The 13,453-nt window shown below is 31.4% G+C and overlaps 1 protein-coding gene across 1 annotated transcript in view; it reads left to right on the forward strand.

Annotated features, from left to right (window-relative positions):
• The window catches only part of LOC112689838 (ATP-binding cassette sub-family D member 2), a 48,746-nt gene that overhangs the window by 31,983 nt on the left and 3,310 nt on the right, over positions 1-13,453 (forward strand). Inside the window, exons 3-6 of the mRNA XM_025563704.1 lie at positions 8,734-8,906; positions 11,397-11,571; positions 12,495-12,610; positions 12,769-12,934. Of these exons, the coding sequence (XP_025419489.1) occupies positions 8,734-8,906; positions 11,397-11,571; positions 12,495-12,610; positions 12,769-12,934 (630 nt within the window). The remainder of the gene's footprint in view (positions 1-8,733; positions 8,907-11,396; positions 11,572-12,494; positions 12,611-12,768; positions 12,935-13,453) is intronic.

Raw genomic sequence — 13,453 nt, forward strand, 5'->3', positions numbered from 1 at the left:
AGACCCATAATATAAAACCGACGCGCACGTGGATAAAAAATCCTCTCGAGGCATTTTCATTTAATCGGTCCAGCATGCGCCTCCAACAGATGAACTAATCGATTATTTCATTTATTATGTTGGGTTTTACTGTAAGAAGAGAATAAAAAACCTACGACATATTGTAATACAATTCAAAAACAAGTTTTCGTTCCCAAGTTGTTGGTTAGAAACCCATACAGAGCGGGAGTAGCGGTTAGTGCATAAATATGTGTACGATCCCGTTTCGTTCGATGATTCACAATCGCATAGAAATTCGAGATTTGTCTTGTATTGTCTCAAAAAATGTCCTTAGACTGTAAACCCGTTCACTGCACCAACACACTCGCTAAAAAAACCACAAGTGTTTTATTACTGTTACACACGTATTATATTTTATATCGTTCGTTTCGGAGTGTTTACGCATACGATTTTTTCATTAGTAATGATCGAGTGTTACACCGGAATAACCAGTAACGCCACCTCAGCTAGTTATCTCCTTGGCCTACTGTGTCAGGGATTATGGAAACGCACGTTTGAAACGGAACGAATAAATAACCCGATGATATTTTTCGCATATGAACACCGACCAGATTCTTTTCTCGTGTAATAAGCGTTAACCTTCCATCCGGTAATTAATTATTTTTCACTTGCTCTTTGTGCTTTCCGGCGATGATGTAGATACAAAATTATTACCGATACCGCGTAATTCCGTTCGTTGATCACCACAACTAGCATCGTTACGATCATCATCAGACACAAACTCGATAAACAATTTTTTATCTGTTTACGCGCGCGTATTGAACAGAAACCATAAGTGTAAGAGTTTTTTTTTTTTTTAATCGGAGATCCTTGGAAAGTCCTTGCCGTATTTTCACCTGTACTTACGCATATAAACATACACCGTTTGCAATGATGATTTTAACGATCGCAAAGATTTATTTTGTTCGATTTCATAAATCAACTATCGTTCACTCGAACGTAACTCCATTATAATGGCTATAATATAGTGACTGATCGCATAAGACGTATGAGCATTATAAACGTATAAGGTTATAATATTATAACGTATAAGGTTTAAGACATTTATTTATATTGCTTGATTTAAGGTTTATTTTTCCAGCAAATTCTTGTGAATACAAAGCTTTTCAATAAAGTGAAATTTTTTTTTCTCCTTAATACTTAAACGATTCGTTGTGACAATGATACAGTTATTATGAAAATCATACCAACTAAAATACGCAACAATTACAAGTAGGTAACTGAGATTTGATTATATTTTATTGTTCTTAATAGGTAAGAATTAAATATTATTTGAATGAAAAAATATCATAGTCATTTCTTAAAATGTCAAACATCTTTTTTAATTTCAGTACATTATTTCAACGAAAACACAAAACGTACACTCGGGATCATAATAATGAAAAATATATGAATTCTGCACGGACATACTCGGTATTTTCATTTATGGAGTGGCTCGTTACACCCTTCACATATGTTTCAAATTTTCCATACATTTTTAAATTTTTTTAAAACCACCTAGATCTTATAGATAAATGGTCCTCTAATTGGAAAATTAAAATTAATGCCGCCAAATCTGTTCATGTTCCTTTCACTCTAAATAAAAAAAATCTACCCACTCCCACCCTCCATGAAATTCCTATTCCCTCCTCATCTCAAGTAAAATACCTTGGTATTATTTTAGACAAACGTTTAACCTGGGGCCCTCACCTTAAAAACAAAAGAAAGTCACTCAATTCTAGACTACACCTATTACGTCCCTTACTAAAATCTAAACTTCCACTTCATAATAAATTAATTTTGTATAAAGCAATGCTACGTCCAATCTGGTCATATGGTGCACAAATATGGGGTTGTGCCAAACCATCACAATTAAAAACTATCGAAGCCTTCCAATCGATCTCTCTCCGTACAATCACGTCCGCTCCTTGGTATATTTCCAATCATACCCTCCACAAAGATTTAAACATAGAAGCAGTTGATAATTTAGTTAAAACTTACTACAAAAAGTTCCACTCAAAATTATTTCTCCATCCCAACCCACTTATCGCAAATCAACACACGGTATCAATCCCGGACAACCCCCCCCCCCCCCGTCGGCTCAAACGTCGTTGGTGTCGTGATCTTTTAGACTGAAAATGTGCTAGTTTAGCAGTCACGTCATGGGTCCTATCACTGGATAGGTTCCCAAATCGCTGTTTCTTGTCCGTCATATATTGTTAACATATTTGCTTATTGTATTTTTTTTTTATACAGTTAATTGCCATTAAGTTTGTCCATACAATACATGAAATAATATATTGGAAACTTTTTCTATTTTATTACAATCCATGTGCATGTATAGAATTATTTCAATTTTAATTGCAAATTCGAATTCATGATAATTTTTATCGAACAAGACAATTACCTTATTGATAGTTGTTATTTTAATTAATTGTAGTCTAAATGTGATACAATACATTAAAAATGTAACTATTTATTGTGCCTATTCCTATGCACAGCCCCAGGTTTCATTAAACTTTAGTGAAGCTAGAATCTGCTCTCGTGTACACTAGCGTGTTGGAATTCTTATAAATTTTAAATTTAAAATATAAAGTTAAAATTAAACTAATTTTGCTGCAGTTGTTGCTGCATTAGTACTGTGAATAAGATTTAAAGTACGTACAACGACTTAGATATTGTATCCGATGACTGTCGTATTTTATATTCATGCCAATTGTTGGATTAATAGCTTCAGTGGCACCAAACCTTATAGTAAGGTAGGACATTTTTCCTACCTCTTAATATTTTGTACCAACATATTTGGTGGTAGGTGAGTGGTTGGTAGTTAAGTGGTTGGGTCAGAAAATTATTACTTATTACAAACTATAAACAAACACAGTTAATAATTAACTTGTTAGTATTTAGCATCTGGCAGAATAATAATATATTAATAATACATATAGTATTATTCTACATACTTTTTTCTTACTTCTCATAAATCTATCAGTATGATAAATATTATGATAAGGCGAGTATATTAATTTAGTTATATTATATAGTGGTGTAGTTAAACTCATATGGGGGTTTACCCAAACAAATTAATATATATAATAAATGAAATAATTTTTATAGATTATTCTCATTTATTTAATATTTTTTGTATTGTTTGTAATATTTGTAAAGCAGTAATAATACAATTTTAATGTTATTTTTAGTTGGTGGTATCTCCCTATTGGTTTCGTTGCCACTGATCAGCTATAAACATTGATCAAATATATTATTCAATACATAATATATTTAATCAATGCTATAAGAATAGGAACGAACACAATGTAATGTAAACATTACGACGATGACATATTGTATTTTGGATTCGACAAGGTATATACTGGATTGTAACCGCACACGTATTAACAAAACCTCTAAAGCCCTAGGTATGCCGTAGATCCTTCGATCTCATTGTTTTTGAATTTCACGGCAGCTCTGTAGTATTTCATTATCATGTACGTTTCGACTTCAAATCTTATCAATTATTCAATAATTAATATTTTCAATTGCGAAATTTTAGAATATCTTTAAGCATAATTTATAGTGTTTGCTTTAAGTTTACTTAATATGTATTATATACTTTATACTATGAAATTAGAGTAAAATTTAAATATTAAACTTATTATATCCCATAAAATGATTTAAATTTAAAATAAAAACATACGTTTTCATTACTCCTGATTGAAAAAAAAATTGGTAAATAAACCGAACAGACAATTATTCAGCTAATGAAGGGGTCTCCAAACTTTTTTATTGAAGGGCCACAAAAAATATCAAATGCTCTTAGCAGGCCAAAAGTTTATTAACACATATCATTTTTAATTTTATGAAAATATAGGTATACAAATATAAGTTAACTTTAAATCTTTTTATAAAATATTGTCTACAATATACTTAAATATAATTGGTATAAATTTAAATGATAATAATATATACATTGTAATTTTAATAATTTTTTTTTTTAATGAGAAGTATGAAATTGATGTTTTTCTGCTAATATTCGATCGAATCGAGGTTGTATGTTGCTAGTTCCAATTTTCAAAATTGACTCCAAGTGTTTGTCAGTCATGGCCGATCTATATTTTAATTTAATGTATTTCATTTCAGAAAAAGTTTGTTCGCACAAATATGTCGTAGGAAATACAGATATATATTCAATTGCAAATTTTTTTAAATTTGGATACTGTATATCTGGGAGAAATTTATAAAAATCAACTAAAGTCTCTTCACGATGTTTGATTTTCAGTGCATCATTACTGTGTAAATCAATCATTTCCATTTGAAGGGTAGAAGGTAACTTCTCAATATCACAACTAAACGGGTTTCGAAAAATATTTATTTCTTCCGATTTTACGTCAAGGTCAGAAAAATTTTGTTTAAATTGGATTTTAAGTTCAGAAATTATTTTTTGAGCGAAGTCGACTGGAAATTGTGTTTTTGATTCTTTGTTATATTTATCACAAGTAGAAAAATGAATAAAACAATTTTTTGAAATTTGCGTTTCAAATAAAATAAGTTTTTGCTTTTACTATATATAATAATGCTATATTACTATAATTAAGTATAATACTATATATAATAATGCTTTTACTAATGTGTAAACATCGCAAATTAGAACATCTTTACCTTGTAATATTAGGTTGAAGTCGTTCATATATTTTGTGATATCCACTAAAAAAGCTAATTTCCAAACCCATTCACTATCTGTAAGTAAAGGCAATAGTCGATTCTTATCAATTAGAAATATTTTAATTTCATTTCTTAGTTCAAAAAATTGCGATAGGACTTTTCCGCGACTAAGCCATCGAATTGCTGTAAAATACGGTATATCTGGGTAATCTGTTTCTATTTCTTTCAAAAAATCTTGAAACTGACGATGCCTAAGTGCGTTCGAGCGAATAAAATTTACTGTTGATATTATTGGATCCATAACACAAGACAAATCTAAAGTTTTTCCGCATAATCCTGCTGATGTAGCTGCTAATGAATCCCCAAAAATATGTGTGTATTTTTTTGCAACCTATATTTTTCTATTTTTACAATGGTTCTATGGCCAAAACTATAATAGGTATAGGTAGTATATTATTATAGATATTTTTGTATATAGTATAGGAAACCATTAAATCTAAATTCTAATACTTTCAAATAATTATCATCTCAATAGTTAAATGTTATTTATAACCCTCTAAAATAAGTTTCTTATTTTAATTAAAACCTTATATTATTATCATGCATAATTATAACACATCTATGTATAAAACAATCATACACTTATTTTGTTGATTTCATTATGTACTTTAGCACTTTATAATAATATCCCGAACAACTTGATTATATTATTTATATAGGTATTTACTATTAATTATATAAATTGTCTTAATCTTTATAAAATACTAGTATATTTTGTACTGTATATCATGCATTTTAATGATATTATGATGGTAAATAATTTAGAATAGATATAATGATAATGAAATATTATAGCACTGTCGCGAATTTCAAACGAGTCAATGATATCGGATTATCGACGTTCAGCACTGGGACTCTAGAGGTTTTGTTAATACGTTAACCGCACCTTGATTCATGATTGTCATAAAGATACGTTACGTCGCGTATACACATTTGCAGCAATGATATAATAAAATAGTAATAATAATTTAGAAACAACAGAAAACAGATTGTTAAAAATAAAGGTTCTTAGGGAGTGGCCCTATGTACCTCGTATTCGTGCAGACCATCGAGTATGATAAATAATAATGACATGTGCTTCAATTTTGACTTATATATAATGACGTTCGGCGGGGATGTTAATACGCTTGGGGTGATTTCATTCTGTGTGCGGGTACTGTAGACGCGCGAAAAATTAATAGCGTATCTAATGAGCCCCCGAGCTCTACCCTATATACATGCCTAATCCACTATATAATTTACTGGACAAAATGTATACGTTCATATTGCTCAAAAATGTAAGACAATTTAATCTCGTGGACCTCGTGCGACGTAGTGTATAATTAAAGAAAACGCTGCAATTAAAATAATGTATAAATATATGTTATAATTCGTTTAGAGAACTTTTCAGGGCATTCACTTTTATTAAGATATGAGTATCAAATGGCAAGTTACTACAAATCTTTCAAATCTTTCGTTTGAAAGTACACGTTTTGTTTACATAATTATAAAACATACATTTTCTATATCCGAGCATGTGGTATACCTACTTAGAAGTAAAAAATGTTTTGATAATAAAAAATATTCGTTTTAACTATTTTGTTATTAATTAAATTAAATTAAATTTAATTAATTACATTTCAGCATAAAAATCATATGTATTATTTCAAATACATTACTTTTATTATTTTATTTAATTTTTTTATGAATGTAAACGTAAACTCTTCGTTTTAATACTTACTGGAACCTATAAAAGTGATGATGTAAAGTACAGCATCTATACGTTATTAAATATTGTTGCTAAACCAGATGAAAATAAACGCGTATGCTTAATAACTATTTACTGTCGTTTTCATTTGGCGTAAAATCGTTACGGAACATAATAAATTTATTATGTATTAAAGTAATACCTAATGATAATCCAAAGAAAACAGTTTGTGTTTTATATATAAATGTGTATATGTAAGTATGTGTGTGTGTGTGTTCATGCACTGAAAGAGAAAGCTTCATAAGTTGTAGGTTATATCTTTTAAGTATAGGTACAATCGTAACTGTATAGAGTTGAGCTACCGTTACATCATCTCGCAATGATGTATCATGTGTATAGAAAATGATTGTAAATCATATATGTTACGAGCAATATGGAATACAGGACAATGTACACGTTGTTAGAGCGGTTCGGTCCTGCCCGGGTAATTTGAACCTCGAATATTAATTAATGATTATGAAGTACAAAGTGTCTTGAAAGTCACCGAAACTCGACTGCTTAATCGTAAACATCAATTATTTTTCATATATTATTGTCTGATTGTAACGGCATAGCTATTAATTTTATCGATGTGATATGGGAAAATAATAAATATAACATAGAATTATGTAAATAGTGAGTAAGATATATTGATATTTTATACTTCGTTCTGTATTATAATAAAATTATAAGTTAAATATTTTGCAGTATGTTATTATAAGTTTAGCAATTAATTATTTATATTCGAAGTTCAGATTGTCCCGGCAGGATCAAATCACTCGAGCAGTGTGTACATTACCCGGTATTCTATATTGCCCGTAACATTATTATTGACTAAACGATAATTTTTTTAATAATGATTTTCAATTTTTGCAGATGAAATCATATAGAATTCCAATTTAAAATTTTCCTCATTAATTCAATCATCCTATATACTAAAATATGAGTAAACTTACTATAGTTTTGAAGGAAACAGCATGAACGAAAACGCTTAACAAATAGAGAAATTTGAACGTAGAGAAGGCAATCGCATGTATCCGCAATATTTCTGTGTACAACGTATAATATGTTATATAGTATACACTTGTATATGATGTATACCTACATCATATTATTATTTGTAGTTTATGTGGGTATTCGATAGTCCTCATGGTCTTGTGTTATTTTTGGAGACCAGGAAAATAATATACATTTTGGACAGTTCGTTGTAATCAGTATAATATTAAGATTTCAACCGTGACTACAGGGTTTTCCTTTATACCTGTAGTACCAGAGGCTCTCTTTTGTGCATAGAATAATATCTAGACCCACTTAAACATTCTCAATGCTGTGTTAAGAGAGGTTTTTCCTCTTTAATATTGTAACAACGTTGAAAAGGAAATGATTGAAAAGTCGCATTATATTTCTCGCATGTATTATCAAATTAGGAAAAACAATTACTCGGCTATAAATGTTCATATGGGTAAATGTGAAATTTCAAAGTTATGGGTGGTATATTATATTTCTATACATACGCCTGTGTGGTAAAAATAATAAATATATAATATATCATGAAAAAAAACCATTCGTTTCATTTAATTTTCAATTTTTCTCATTGAGAATCGTTTATTTAAGATAACTTTTAACGTAACACCCGTCAATTAGTTAATTAGTTCCGTGGAACGGTGTTATGGTGTAAATTTTTTATGTTTATTGATAATACTATATTTATTTGCTTAAATGCTTTACATTTTTATTAAATATATTGGTAGTCTATTGTCTAAACCAGTGGTTTTTAACCTGGGGGTCGTGACTCCCAAGGGGGTCGCGAATCATAGGTTTGGGGGTCGCTAAAAATAATGGATGAAATGGTTTTTCCATATTATTTTAAAAAAATAAAAGTAAATTATTTATTTTGTGAAATTTTTAAGTGTTAATTAATCAAAATTGTTTATCATGTAAATATTTTATCGGTACAATACAATATTATTAACAATACTTTTTAAAGGGGTCGCATTACATTAAAAAAAAAAAAAAAAATGGGGGGTTACGATCCGAAAAAGGTTGAAAACCACTGGTCTAAACTTCACTGTCATTTTTACACGCGAGAAAATAATGTTTTTTATTTTTTTGTATGTTTAAACATTTTAAGAACATGTGTATTAATAACATGTTTACTAACCCCTTCGTCCGCCATCGTTTGATTTTTATTTTGTTTCCAAAGAATATTAAGTTTTAATCAAAATATTTTGTTTTCGAATTCATTTCAGGACCTCTGTTGGCCATCGTTGTCATTAGTATCACTGGACAAATACTACGAATGCTGTCACCGAAATTCGGTTCCTTAGTAGCCGTAGAAGCTGACAGGAAGGCGTACCTTCGACATATCCACTCCAGAGTCATCACGAACGCCGAAGAAATCGCGTTCTATGGCGGTCATAAAGTAAATCGATAATCAATACTTGTGTACAATGTTTATCGGAACAAACATGTCCTTATTCAAATAATAATAACAATATTAACACTGCAATATTGCAAAAATAATGTTACTGTTTTAACCCGTTAACGGATGGTGAGATAATTTAATATGGTTCGATATTGTCGCGTTCACATAACAACAGTGTTGTCTAACGATATTGATTGGTAAAAGGCAAAATGAACTGAACAACATTAGGAACTAAGCGACACAATTTACACTACGGAGCAAGTTGAAACATTTGATCGCACAACCGCGCCAGTGTTTCCTTGACCGTTTAATAATAATATGTTTAATAAATTAACACATTTCAAGTGATATTTACAAACAGAAACGTTATACGAGTATGGCGTGAACGACTTACTTAGAATCAGTGGTGGGCTTAAAGAGAGGGGACAATAGGTCTTACCCCACCCCCACCCAATTAACATAATATTATTTTAGCAACAGTTAAAATGTACAAAACATAAATAACACAATTTAATAAAATTATCAACCTGGAGAACACGCCTCCTTAGAAGGAATACTAACTTGGCAAAATTTCAGAAAAGGCATTTTTATTTTATTAAATTTTATTGAAATTGTATTTAAAATATAATTAAAGCTAAATAGCGCTTCTGATTAATTTATATTTAATAGTAATAAGTTTAAAGTTTAATATTTTAAAATGTTATAATATTATATACACTTTGTTTTAAAAATTTTAAATTGTAATCGCATTTTTTTTCTCAACAAATAAATTCATTCAAATGTTGGTTATTTAATGATCAATACGATCATTATACTGCAATATTTTAATGACGAGAGGGAGCATAAAATAGGATGACTATATTAAGAAAATAAAAAAAACGGGAATGCTGTTACTTCCCCTCTCCAAATAAAAAACCTCATCCATATACATTCACACATATGCACACAAATTTCGAGAGCTTAAATCCAAATCTCTGTCATATCATAAACAATTATTTTCTTTTCACTTTACCTTTTTTTAGTAAAATAACCCAAATAATAAAATATTTTCTTTTAATTATTATTAAATTATTAAATCGGTAATTTTATAGTTCGTCGGCATCGGGACTTAACGCTCGTTCCACGAAAACTTTTATCTGTTATTTCTTATTTTGGTTTCACATTTTAAATATACAAGTAAAACTGTTTTAAATTTTTTCATACATTTTATTTACAAGCATTAATAATTTATATAATAAATAATATGGTAATAACGGGATTAAAACGAGACAATCTTTTAAAAATAGGATAAAAATCGTCCTATTCGAAGTTTGTCGGAACAACGGGACGTAATGATCAAAAAAGGGACAATCCCTTTTAAACGGGACGTCTGGTCACCCTAGCATAACGTCATACATTTTAAGGAAAGGGGACATGGATTTAAGTTTAAAAACATTTGTCTAGATTATCCTATTGCCAATATGATACTAGCGACCAATTGATGTAACAACCTCAACCATGTCAAATAATCATATGTCTTTTGTACAGTTATGACTTAAAGTCGTCTATTTTATCCTGTAATGTGTGTTTTTTTTTAAATAATGTAGGTCTTTATAATTTTTTTAAAAACTTTGAGCCTTCAAAAAGATGTGCGCCTATAAGTGACATTAATTGAAATAGTTTTCGGCAAACTTATGGCGTTTGTTGACTTAGTCCTTATCGCTACCGCTTATCACATTTTACTGTGTTGATTATATGAAATACGTTTTTCAATAATGTTGCTTGTAGATACCTAAAAAACGGCGCTTGGCTCCTACTACTGTAACGTTACTATTTATAAACACCGCTCGTACAAATATGTGTAGGTTAAGTAAATCATTATTCAGTTGTCAAAAGAAACACTGGCGCTTGTGCAATCGAACGACATTTTGACTATCGATTGGTTATTAATTATTAATAAATGATTACTAAAATGTCGCTCAGCTCCTTTTGTCTTTCACCAATCATTATCGATATCGATATCGATTTGTAGTATTGATATGCTTGTCGCCATAATCATGGTTATTCATTATGATAATCTCTCTCGGTAATCCAGATTCACTTAACATTACCAAGTTAACGTTTGCATCTCCTTCATTTTATACCACTGGATTTTCAGATCGTCCAACGAAAATCATAATTAAGCTTAACTCTTTATGGCCCAATGGAAACAATACGATTTTGACAACATTGAAAGTCAGTACGTTTTTTTTAAGGAATTTTCATTGGGTCACAAATTAAAAATATATGCAATCGTATTCCGGTAATATTTGAAATAATTACTTCTACAAATTGGAGTAAAAAAACTTTATTGATTCAGTACTGTAACATATTTATTATAATTATTATGTATCCTTCGAAAAAAATTTACGACTCGCGCCTGCTGCACTTCACCGGTGTTTATAATTACAACTGTGACTATAACGCACGCTTTTCGATCACAATAATAAACACAGTTTTGGTTTTCAGGTGGAAATGATCCATTTGCAAGACGCTTATCAATCGTTAGTGCAACACATGAACTCGATATTCTCGCAGAGGTTGTGGTACGTTGTCCTGGAACAGTTTCTCATGAAATATGTATGGAGCGGAACGGGAATGGTGGTCGTGTCGTTACCGATAATAATGAGCTCGAGAGTGGCAGGTGACGTTTACCAACAAGCATAATACAATAATAGGATTGCATGCTGTTGGAATTAAATATGAAAACAATTGCATTGCGAGTGAAGTTAACCTATATGTACGTATATACGTATATACTGGGTGTCCAACGAAGATATGAATATTGTTGAGTTAGTTTTGTTATCAATATTCATTCGAGGGACACCTTGTACATGTTAACCGCACGCGGGAACAAATATATCGCGTGAGCCTCGGATATAAAATGTATTATTAAAGTACTTGTATGGTTTCGAGTGACATTAAGTACGATCGTTTCAAAATGATCCGCAACGCGGAGTGACATTCACAACGCTAAGTAAATAAAAAAAAATTTAAATCTAGGTTATAAACCAACTTACATTTTATTCGTTTAACGTTTTTGTCGCTTACGTTATTACTCTATGAAAATAAAAACAAAGTAGAGCAATGCGTATTAATTTTAAGGTATCAACTATTAAAACAGCAGTCGGTATGTTGATGTTCTAAAAATTTGTACTGATTATCTAAAAGGTAAAAATTGAATTTATTAATTATGAAATAAACGAACACTTTGTTTGTTACTGTGAGTTCGAAGTTTCGAGACCGATTTTTCAATACCTATCGAAATGTTCGTTGTCAACGTTCATTATCTCTGGTGAAACAGTGTTTTTCACTTCGAAGAGAAACACTATGAAAACGACCTTATAAGAAAACGGTCTAGTTTAAAAATAAGATAAATAATATAATTCATTTAGATTTATACGTTATCGGTACACGTTTTTATCTATGCTAAAACATTGGCTGAACAACCATCATTCGGGTTTCAATTACTATTGCATCGAAGTTCTGATTCACGCGTGTAATAATAAAAAAAAAAAAAAAAAAAAAAAATGAAAAAATAACACGATTTCGATTCGTCGTTTTTAGAACTCAACGACTCGCCAGACGGAGGAGTGAGCGAGCGGACTCAGTACCTGACCACAGCTAGGAATCTACTGGCTTCGGGGGCCGACGCAGTCGAGAGATTAATGACTTCGTACAAGGTATGGCAGACGGCCGCGATGCGCGCACACAACGCTATTGTCGCAATGCACTGTCGTCGTGCGCGACGCGGCAAATGTCGATTTTTTTATTCGGTTACGACGCGTTGTTCTGCGCGAAACCTATTCATTTTGTTCGTCGTTTTTTTTTTTTTTTTTAGGAAATCGTCGAGTTAGCTGGTTACACGTACAGAGTGGGCGTAATGCTGGACGTGTTCAACGACGTCAGCAAGTGTAAATACCGCAGGAACGGTTTAGCCAACAGCAAAATGCACAAGACGTTGTCGAAACTGCACTACAGCAAAGACGGACAACTCGTGATCAGAGGTACGAAACAACGCGTTACGCACTTTACCCAGCGGGTATAACGGATGTGTTAGTAACACATCCGGAAAGACCCACGTGAAACGGGTTATAGATGGTCTTTTACGTGTTGTTTGCTCGCTAATCCGGGATAGCAACGTTCGTGACGACGAGTCAACCGGTTGTTTTCGTCGGTGTATCGTGCGCAAACCGAATTATTACATTAGTAGTAATTAGTTGACAGACCATACACCTGTACGACGTTCCGGTGTGTCGTTACGGGCGTGTGAAACTCTTAAAACCGAACGTTTAGACAAATCTAAAAATAACGAAATCGATTCCGTTCTGCAGATCTATAGGTGAAAACGGTGCGGCGCAAAAATGGCCAACGGACTGGGGGGGGGGGAAATATTTCAGAGCGACTGATCTGGTGGTGCGTAGGGAGGGAAAGTTCGGACGTGAGAAAGTGTGGTCGAAGAACAGTGGATACATACAACGAACCAGGTCGATAACGTGTGATGAGAGTTGAAGTCGCATAAAACC

Source organism: Sipha flava, unplaced genomic scaffold (assembly GCF_003268045.1).
Source record: "Sipha flava isolate LNK unplaced genomic scaffold, YSA_version1 474_pilon_pilon, whole genome shotgun sequence".
Lineage (NCBI taxonomy): Eukaryota > Metazoa > Arthropoda > Insecta > Hemiptera > Aphididae > Sipha > Sipha flava.